At 52.1% G+C, this 10437-nt stretch overlaps 1 protein-coding gene across 1 annotated transcript in view; it reads left to right on the forward strand.

Annotated features, from left to right (window-relative positions):
• The first annotated feature begins 1089 nt into the window (after window positions 1-1089).
• LOC103773413 overlaps window positions 1090-10437 on the forward strand; it is a 14295-nt gene continuing 4947 nt past the window's right edge. Inside the window, exons 1-9 of the mRNA XM_008940779.1 lie at window positions 1090-1389; window positions 4629-4861; window positions 5851-5950; window positions 6564-6681; window positions 7623-7765; window positions 7865-8014; window positions 8551-8645; window positions 8926-9025; window positions 9583-9723. Coding sequence (XP_008939027.1) covers window positions 1090-1389; window positions 4629-4861; window positions 5851-5950; window positions 6564-6681; window positions 7623-7765; window positions 7865-8014; window positions 8551-8645; window positions 8926-9025; window positions 9583-9723 — 1380 coding nt within the window. The remainder of the gene's footprint in view (window positions 1390-4628; window positions 4862-5850; window positions 5951-6563; window positions 6682-7622; window positions 7766-7864; window positions 8015-8550; window positions 8646-8925; window positions 9026-9582; window positions 9724-10437) is intronic.

Below are 10437 nucleotides of genomic sequence, written 5' to 3' on the forward strand. Positions count from 1 at the left end.
TTGAGGCCATTTTTTCTTGTCCTGTCAAGAAGGAAAGTTTGCGGGCCCCCGGTCCAGCTGCAGGAGCTGTTCTGCATGCTCAGTGTGCGCCGAGCCCTGGGGAAATAGGCGATGGTGGGTGCTGAGATGAGATACCCCAAGTGGCTGACTTGCCACCATGCCAGTGTCCAGAAAGCACTCGACATCCCACCAGCACATACTTGAGTATTCAAACAAGAAGTCTGCGTGTTCTTGTGAGACTGGGCTGAGGTGGAAGCTCTCTGATTTTGCGTCACTAACCGATCCCCCCACTCTCCAGCGAATCTAAGTTCATGCTGGGGCTGGGACAAGTCTCTGGGGTTCACCCCATGGTCCAGGCTCCAACTGTCATGCTTGTAACAGCAATTCGGTATCATACTGACACTTTCAAGTAAAATTTCTATTAGGAGCATATCACCCCAAATTAGGTACAGGTTTTAAACTGCTCAAAGCCCAAAGATACATTCTTGGAATATTCCCGTACTTCCCTTGGGAAAGGGAGACTTTTAATATCATCCCAATTAAGATTAAAGGCATCAGGGTCTTAATGAGAGGCATATTATTTTGGAGCTAGCATCACAGCCCAGGCAAGGAGGATGGCTTCTCTATTTCACCAGTAACTTATTTACAGCAGAACCAGCCTAAACCATTTGTTTGATTTTCCAGGCATTTTGTTATCCTTCAGGTGAGGAAATGTATTTTTTCTCTCTCACCTCTACCCCTTTATCACCACAAGGAATTCAGGGGGGATGCTGGTGGGGCCCCCCCTCTCCCCCAGCTCTGGAAATGTCAGTGGGTGGGGATGGTGTTCCTGGCTGGCAGGGGAGGACACAGTGTTTCTGAGCACCTGTGTTTTCCCAGGCCACTTTCTGGTCTCTTTCCAAAGACCTTCTCCCTAGTTCAGTTGACAACAGCTGCTGGAAGGCTCCTCCCCAAGGGAGGGGGAAAGACATGACCTATTTTTTTAAGAGTAACTTCACCATTTTGGAACAGGTTTGGTGTTGCTGTCAACCGAGGAAGGGTCAGGCAGTGAGAGCAGCTGGCGTGACATGCTCTGGGCTTTGCAGGGACATGTTTACCTGCCGCCTGCCTTGGTGGAGCTCCAGTGCTGCCTGCAAGCCGTGGCAGCCCCGTCGCTTTCTGCCTCACTGCTGGGAGAGGTGCCAACCACCAAGCCTTAAAGGAATCCACACAACCACGAGGCAGAAGCAACAGGTCAGCGAGAAGGAGAAACGAGTGTTAGAAGATCTGGAAATACCCTTTGCAAGGAGAGAAATGGAGACCCTCTTCCAAGAGCAGCCTGAGACTGGGAACCAGTATTTGGAAGATGCTTTGCTTCGGAGTTACTTGAAAACACACCTTCCTCCCAAGGTTTGGCACGTGTGTTTGTGTTTCTGTGTGTATGCACTGCAATTCCAGCTGGGTCACGGTTTAAGCCAGTGAATTGAATATTTCTCTGAGCCCCTCTGTGCCTTTGAGTGTTTAAGGGGAGGATTTTATCAGCGTGCTTTAAAACTTGTTATCTTTTGGTCAGTGCAGGGGTGGAAAATACTGCCAGGACAGAACAGAAATAGAAAGTGTCTTGGTGGACTCTGGTCTGGGTGTTGTCACAAGGGTGTTGTTTTTGGACTGTCAATGCAGGCACGTGCTGTCTGCTCATCCAGAGAAAGAAATTCCAGAGAAAAGGAAAAAACTAAGGTTCCTCCAAGCTCTGCTGTGCAGTTCCACTGCTCTCCCTGCAGGGAAGGGGGGCTCTTAAGGGAATTCCTTTCCAAAGGAATGGGGCTGTTCTAAGCTGAGTGCTCAAGAGGGTGCCAAGGCCTGTTGAGGTTTGCTTGTTCTCAGCACAGGTTGTTGGTTTTGCTGGGTTGATTTTCAGTCAGGGAAGGTTCTGTGCACATCACAGGGCTTGGGAGAGGTGAGGTAAGACCCTGAGCTGTGGGTCTCTGTTCTGTGAGGTCCAGACCTAAAGGAACCCTTGGGAGGAGGTGGCTCATTTCGCTGCCTGTCCTTTGCTGTTACCTCAAGGACTGCGACTGTTTCCCACTTCTCGAGGAGCAGAGAGCATGACCCCTCTCCATGGCTCCCTCCAGCAGAACCTGTAAAGCCCCTGGGTGAGTAGAGGGGCAGAAGGTGGCTTTCAGTGCCCCTCTGCCTGCCAGTGCTTGCTCTCCAGGTCTCTGAGGCTTTGCAGACATGCAGTAGGAGTATGGTGGCAGCCCTGGGTGCTTGCTTTTGTCACAGCCATGACAAAAGGTGGCACTGAAGCCTCCCTAAGCACCACTGGGACAGAAAAGGAGGTTGCCTTTGTGCAACCATGAAGATCTTGCTCCTAATCTGCACCTTTGGAAGGAGCATGATTTGGATCTCCTGAAGACTAGAAGTCTTTTGCCAAGGCTGAGAGCTTCTCTCCAATCCTTCCCCAAAGAGACAAAGTGGCTGCAAAATCCACTGGGGAATCAGCAGCATCTCCTTTAACGTTTCTGCTCTTGGTCCCCGAGGGGCAGTGTTGCCTCGCTGCTGAAGGAGAGCCCAGCCTGCTCCCTGCACCACCCGCTCGCCTGCAGCCCGAGGGCTGGCTCTCCATGTGAACACCTTCCTCTTCAGGAACAGGTCCAGGGGAAGCTTTGTGTGGCACAAGACATCACGCTGGAGGTTGGCTCCTGTTGTACTGTTCACCTGTGTTCAGTGGTGAACGCAGAAGTTTTCCTGGAATGGAGCAAAAATATGAATTTTTTGGAATGGAGAAGTATCTGCTGGTCTTTGATCCCCCTGAAAATACGGCCTGTAATATAAAGTGTCATCTGTTTGCACTCTTAATGTGCAATAATTTGCACATTTCTGATCTATATTGATCCCTGGGGTGTCAGAGCACAGATGAGGGTGATGAGAGCACCCTGCAGACCACAGCCCTGCCCCAGATGGTTTACAGATGCCCCCTCCATACGTTTTTTTGCCTGCTGTGTGTGACATTCAGCAGTCACAAATGTAGGAGCTCTGCTTTTCTTCTTTTATCTCAGAAATAGACACATTCATTTGGGTAACTCAGTGGATTGTGAGGCTACATGTGGTCAGGACACGAGCTTCCAGCTAGGCAGGTGTTTGTTTTTATTTGTTTTAGAAAATGTGGAAGAGGTGGAGGGACCATTGTAGCCTGAGTTCATTATCGTGTATTGACCAAGAGCTCCTTCTGGTAGACTCATCTTCTGCCCACAGAAAACCTCCAGGTAAACAGTTCAAAGGTGCTTGTGCTTCAGGGATCAGCAAAGTCCAAGAACCTTGCTTTCTTAGATTATGCCTCTAAAACAACCTTCAAATTGTTGTCAAGATATGATAAGCTTTGAAGCATACACCCATCCCATCTGAGCTCCAATGACAACAAACAGGGGTGCAGCTGGAGCTCAACCCGTTGCCAGGGCTCTCATGCAGAGTTTTGGCTTGGTTTGTGAATTTTAACACTATTTCAGCATTCACCTGAAGGACAACTGCCTGGTCTGAGCGTGGAGACTTCCAGAGTAGTAGCAGGAGAGTGTGTGTAGGATCCTCGTTACACACACTGAACAGCAGAGTGATGAAAGAATCAGTCCTATGGGATGCAGTTTAATGAAAAGTCAATTGTTCCATTGAGGAGGAAATGAGAACTCTTGAGGGGTGGAGAACAGCAAAAACTATTCCTCTGATGAAGGCAACACTAGACCAGGTGCTTCTCTGAGCCCAAACACAATCTTGGATCGATTTGTACTAATGAGGGTCTAATGGTGCTAGAGGCTGGGTCTGCCTGGCCTGAGGTTGGTCATCACTAAGTCAAGTTATTTACATCTAGGCAACTTCACTGGGCTTTGGCTGCAGACAGCGAGGAGCACTTGCAGAAGGCAGCTCCTGTCACCTTGAGAGCGGTGCCCAGGAGGGCTGGGATGAGTCACTCCTCTGCAGTTTCCCTCCCTTAACTCTGGGCAGAGCTCTCCACCCCAGTCAGCCAAGCTTGGCTGAGATGGGGCCACATCAGGCCCTTAGCCAGGGCTGCTGAGGGAGCTGGATGCAGGGGGGTGGGAATTCAAATCTGGGGTGCCAGACAAGCTCCAATGATTGTGTTGTCCCTCCTTTTCTAAGCTGATGGGCAGGTAACTGCTTGGCCCAGTGGAAGTTTTCCTATACAGATGAAGGCTCTCTTCTTTTGGCAGCTCTTCCCCTGGCACTCCTCTCCAGCAGTAAATCACAGAGTGGCTGTGGCTGGAAGGACCTCTGGAGATCATCTCATCCAACCCCCCTGCTCATGAGCATCTGTGTCATTCTCAGCCCTGATACAAAAGCTCTTCTGTCTTTTGTAAAACCCAGAGACGCTGCCAAGAGTTACTTGAAAAAAATTATTTTGGGGAAAAAAAAAAACAACAAAACCAAACCCAAAGTGAAGTGACAGCTGAGCACAGCTGTGCCAGCAGAGGCTGGGAGCCAGCGTGTCCTGCTGCATCCCAGAGTGCACGGAAGGGCCAAGTGACAGGAGACCACCAGAGCCACAGGACAGCCTGGTCAATCCTCTTGCCTTCCCAGCTAGGACTGAGGCCTCTTGCCTTCCAGGGCCGTGCTGAAGGGCTCTTCTTGTTGCTTCCCAGGTGCTGGAGGAGGTGAATGAGGACCTGGAGAGGTTTGGACGGCGCCTGCTCAGCCAGGTGAAAGCTCTGGGCGGGGAGTGCGAGCGGAGCCCGCCCCTGCTCCGGCAGTACGGGGCCTGGGGGCGGCGGGTGGATCACATCCTCACCTGCCCCGCCTGGAGGAGGATGAAGGAGATTGCTGCAGAAGAGGGGCTGGTCGCCGAGGCTTACGAGAGAAGATTCTCCAACTGGAGGTAACTGGGGGACAACGGGAATGATTTGGTGCCTTGCTGGTTATTCTTAGCAGGGCACATGGAGCATCTTGGAGGCCTGAACTTCTTGTTGTGTAATGGGTAGCAGATGATGCATGGGCACAAGCAGACCTCCCGCCAGGCTGAGCAGCAGGGTCTGTCTGCTGTAATGTTCCACACCAGCAGTGACAAGCCCTAACTAATGGCCTACAGTGGATCATAATAGTCTCTGATGTCACCTTCCTGATTCTGGGGCCTGGCCGGTCCCTGCGCTGCTCCAGCTCTACATGCATTAGCTGTAACCCAGCTGAAGGGCTGGGATTTTACTTGTATTCTGTTGTATTCCAGCCCCTGGAGGCAGACCTACAGTTCTGACTTTTCAGAACTGCACTTTGTGTGCTGGCTGGGGAAGCCTTCACCCAGCCTTGCCCTGGCAGTCCCTCAGGGACTGAGAACCTGCTACCAATCTCTCCCTGCCTGAAACAGCTTTTGCCCTCTCAGGAATGAGCAGTTCTGATTCTCACCTTGTTTATCCTGGAGAACAGGAGGCTGAGGGGAGACCTGCTTGTACTCCACAACTCCCTGAAAGGAGGTTTTAGTGAGGTGGGGGTTGGGCTCTTCTCCCAAGAAACCAGTGATAGGATGAGAGGCAATGGGCTGAAGTTGCCCCAGGGGAGGTTTCAGTTGGATCTTGGGCAGAATTTCTTTCCTGGCAGAGTGGTGAGGCCTTGGCCCAGGCTGCCCAGGGAGGTGCTGGAGTCCCCAGCCCTGGAGGGCTTCAAAAAAAAGTGTAGACGTGGCACTTGGGGACATGGTTTAGTAGTCATGGGAGTGATGGATTGATGATTGGACTTGATGATCTTTTTTAACATTAATGATTCTATGATTCACCTGTTTTGGCTGCATTTTGTTCCTCTCCTCCTCGTCGAGATGCTTCACCCCCCTGCTGTGGAGCAGCTGCATAACCTGTCTGCCTGCCCTTTCTTCCCCAGCCGTCTGCATCAGGCTGTCAAAGTGTACTTATTCTCAAGCTTCTCTGGAGGGTTCAGCTGTCCACTGGCCATGACTGATGGGGCAGCCAAAGTCATTGAGGTATGAGCTCAGCTGGTCTCTGAGGGCACAGCCCACATCCTGGCAGTGCTGGTTGGAGACTGGAGCACTGGCCAAGGCTGAGCGGAGCTGATCTGCTGCTGTCTGGCTCTGGGCACGACCCACCCTTGCTCTGTGACTCAGCTCCATCTCCCACTGCCTTTCTCCTTCAGTCACAAGGGCTTCGTGCCCAGGCTGGCTTTTATGTCTCCCTCCAACACGAAGCCTGTGGCACTGCAGGGAGCTGGAGAGGTGTCCCAGCTGGTTTTACTACGAGGTGGTTTTTTTTTCCTGTTCCCTGTGTGGAGTGGCAGTTTATTGCATTGAACCAGATCCATACCTGATGTAAATGAGTCAGGCTGGCAAGACTTGCCCAGTCTGAAGGTTTGACTCTGAGCAGCACCCTCTGCGCTGTGTTGGTGGCTATGTACGATGCAGAACAAAGCTAGCCCTTAAGTAGCTAGCCCTGTGCATGTTAATTCAATAAAAAGACAAAAAATTAAGGCAATTTCCACTTCTCTGCAGCCCAGGACACCCCGGTGTTAGTTAAGGCAACTCTCTAATTTCATCCACTGTCTTACCATCTTCTTAGTTTCTTTTCCATCCCCCAAAACAGTCACTAGGTATTCCTGGATCTCTGAAAAAGGCTTTTGACCATCTGACAGCCCGTGATCCCCAGAGGTTCTGGACCTCTGGGCAGTGGATGACCGAGCGCAGGGGAGGCTCCGACGTCGGTGCGTGTCCTGGGGGGGAAGCAGCTGCAGCAGCAGCGAGGGGTGTGAGGGGTGTGGGCTGCTTCCAAAGCCAGGGAGCTGGTTTAGGAAATGGAATCATAGAATAGTTTGGGTGGGAAGGGACCTTCCAAGGCCATCTGGTCCAACCCCCCTGCAGGGAGCAGGGACATCCCCAGCTAGAGCAGGTTGCTCAGAGCCCCGGCCAACCTCACCTGGAATGGTTCCAGGGATGGGGCAGCGACCACCTCTCTGGGCAGCCTGGGCCAGGGACTCACCACCCTCATAGTGAAGAATTTCTTCCTTCTTCTTAGTCTAAATCTCCCTCTTTTAGTTTAAAACCATTCCCCCTTGTCCTGTCCCAGCAGGCCCTGCTAAAAAGACTGTCCCCAGCTTTCTGACAGGCTCCTTTAAGTACTGAAAGGCCACAAGGTCTCCCAGCTGAAGTCATGCAAATCCTCTCCACAGCTCTGCTTTTTAACCAGCTAAAGCCCCAACTTCTGTCCACTGGTACATGCAGGACACACAGGCAGGTACAGAGCTCTGTTCCTGGCACAGATAACACACTGATGTCTAGCTCCAAAATCTAAACCTTGAGCAAGGCAGTCAGGCCCATCCCAGCTGGGACTGAGAGACCATTCTTGGCCTTCAACTTGTGCTCCTTGGCTACTGTTAGTCACAGCAGAATGGGCCAGGAAACCTTAGAAGCCCACTGTGGAGACAAGAAGTGTGGAAGGGGAGTCAGTACTTAACTCTGTTCTAGTACTTCACTCTGGCTGCATCCTTTATCCAGAGTCAATGCAAGAGATTAGCAGCTAATCCATACTCAGTCTTGATAGCAAGAGGTGACTTAAAAGCTGCTGCTTAAACCAAAAATCAGCATTGATTGATCCTGATGTTCCCACAAAGCCAAGATGATCTTCTCCTCTTCTCCTTTCTTGCAGGGAATGGCACCCAGACTGTGGCCAGGAAGCAGCCTGATGGCACCTATCGACTCTATGGTTTGAAGTGGTTCACCTCAGCTGCTGACTCTGATGTGGCATTCACCCTGGCCAGGGTAGTGGATGCTGAAGGAGAAGTGAAAGAGGTCTGTCTGGTGGTGGAACAGGGTGAAGGAGAAAGGCATTCCTCTCTTCCTTGTCTCATGGTAATGAAATCCTCTTCCCTTGCTTTTCAATGGCCCCAGGGTTCCAGTGGCCTGTCCCTGTTCTTCCTGAAGGTTCGAGATGAGGAGGGGAACCTGAACAGCATCCAAGTGCAGAGGCTGAAGGACAAGCTGGGCACACGGCAGATGGCAACAGCAGAGCTGTGGCTGGATGGAGCTAAAGCAGAGCTAGTACGTAGGGCTTCACCTTCCACTTGGGACCAGGCAGACCTCTTGGGGGGTCTTGGCAGTGATGTCAGCTGAAAAAGTTCCTCTCCTTCACCTCTGTGGCTAGCTGTTCTTCACAGCATGCCCCACCAATGGGGCTGTGCGTGGGACAGAGCTGAGAAGAGCTCAAGAAAAGACAGGGGGGAATATATTTTTTTAAAAAGTCACTTTTTGGCTGGTTGTTTCCCTAAGCCAGTGGCACTGGGCCAGCTGAGGGACAGTTCTGTGGAGCGTGCAGGTCAGAACGAGCAGCAGGGACCAGACCTGAGCCTGCTGACGTGGTCTCCAAAGCCGCCTCTGTGCTTATGCCACAGCCTTGGCTAAAATGAGACAGCCAGATTGGAAAGCAAGCAGTTCTTCGTGGTGCCTGAGGACAGGCAGAGTCAGAGAAGCCAGTCTACATCCATCTGCCTGCTGACACCACTTCCACAGACATATGCAGCCAATCCCAGGGCTGGGTGAAAGGTGTCCAGCAGCCTGTTGTCCCTTGGTGCTTGCAGGTCTCCAGGGAGGGCCGTGGGGTGGCCTCCATCTCCAGCATGCTGAACATAACTCGGATCCACAACGTCATCGGCGCAGTGGCTTCCATGAGAAGGTGAAGGCAGCTTGGATCCCTCCAGAGCTTAAGGAGAAGAGGGGGACTTTGCAATGCTCAGCACTGCAGCCCATTGATGTCTGCTGCCTTTGCAGGCACGGGTCTGGAAGCTCCAGCAGGGCTGGAGGAGCTTGGCCTGTGGGTGGGTGACCTAGGCTTGGTGTGCTACAGCTGAGCAGGGTTCTTCCAGTAGGACTGGCTGGAAGGGAAAGCTCAGAAGCTGATTTAACTCTGTTTTAGTTGCTGATCTAACTGCTTTCCCTGGCTGGCTTCTCTCTAGGATGATCAGTCTGAGCAGGGACTACGCCCGCAGGCGGGTTGCCTTTGGGAAGCTCCTCAAGGATCACCCCCTCCACATGCAGACAATAGCCCGGATGGAGGTAAGACTTTTGGGAACCAAGATGGACCTTTTGGTGAGAAAAGAGGGCAGCCAGCCTGCCTCTGTGTGCAACGTGCAAGAGATGGGTGTAGAAGCCTAGTCCTGCTGCAGCCAGATGTATGCAGCAGGGGAATGGCCATATTCTAGTAGGATTTGATCTGCTGCCTGACCTGGTTTCTCTGCTGGACTTCAGGTTATCCTAAGTAGTAGTTTTCTGGGATCTATCCTTAAAGGAGAGCCAAAAGCTCATGCATGCACCTGCTATGAGTTGGCCATTAGCATCAGTCCAATGATGACACCACAGTCTCCTAAACTGCAGTTAACATACTCTTGTCCAGGACTGGTACAGACTCATCCACCTTCCCTGGTAGCTCATGTACCAAGAGCTGGGCTGTTCCCAGCAGGCTTGCAGAATTCCTTAGTATCCCCTATGCACTTTAGCTTTGGAGTGTTGGACATCACTTTGAGATAGTCTCATGGCACCTTAGCAGACCAGGCTGGAACCAGCCCGAGACAAAGATCCTTGCCAGTGAGGCTCCCCCATTTCTCTCCTTGCAGGTGGAGGCACGAGGGGCATTTCTTCTGCTCATGGAGATCGTTCGTCTGCTAGGACTTGTGGAAACCAGCCAGGCCAGTGAGCAGGACCAGCTTCTCTTGAGGCTGCTGATCCCAGTCGCCAAGCTGTATACTGGGAAGCAGGTATGGAACCACCAGCTGCTGATCAAACAAGCCTGGCCTGGGGCTGTGTGGCTTGGGAGCAACCACAGAGCTGGAGAGAGGAGTGACTGCCAGGGCCAGTCCTCTAGCTGCAGGGCCTGCAACAGCTATTGCTCTGCTCAGGCTGGATTCTGTGGGTGGGAGACTTTTCCTTTTACTCCCAAGGCCACCAGTCAGATCTGATCTGTCCATGACATGCTCCCCATGCCACAGAGAACGCTGCTGAGGCTGCCCCAGGACCAAGGTGGAGCACTGAGCCACAGGGAATATGTTTCCCCTAGTTATGAATAGATAGAAGAGAAGGTGTTAATAGCTGAGCATCAGCCTTAACTTCAGGGATCTTCTCCCTCTTCTGATTGCCCTCAGCTTGAGCACACAGGAGCTTACACACCATCAGCAAGTGGAAGGTAAAGGCTCTCCTGGACTAGAGACACGTCCTCCCATGTACAGGCAAACCTCAGGCTCATCCTTACCTAGAGATGGCTGTAGTGAGACAGACTCTCTTTGGATCTTCCCTTAAGGTCTGACTACTCCTGCAGGTCCTCTCTCAAGGAGGTCCTCTCTACCCAGTCTTCATTCCTTGGGTGGCTCCTCTTGCATCTCATGAGCAGCCTGCCTCAGTACATCGGTGGGATCCCCTCAGTGCCATCCCAGCAGGAACTGCTGTGGGGTGTCAGAGGTCTCAGGACGCTCTTT

The sequence above is a fragment of the Merops nubicus genome, unplaced genomic scaffold (assembly GCF_000691845.1).
Source record: "Merops nubicus isolate BGI_N331 unplaced genomic scaffold, ASM69184v1 scaffold4975, whole genome shotgun sequence".
NCBI lineage: Eukaryota > Metazoa > Chordata > Aves > Coraciiformes > Meropidae > Merops > Merops nubicus.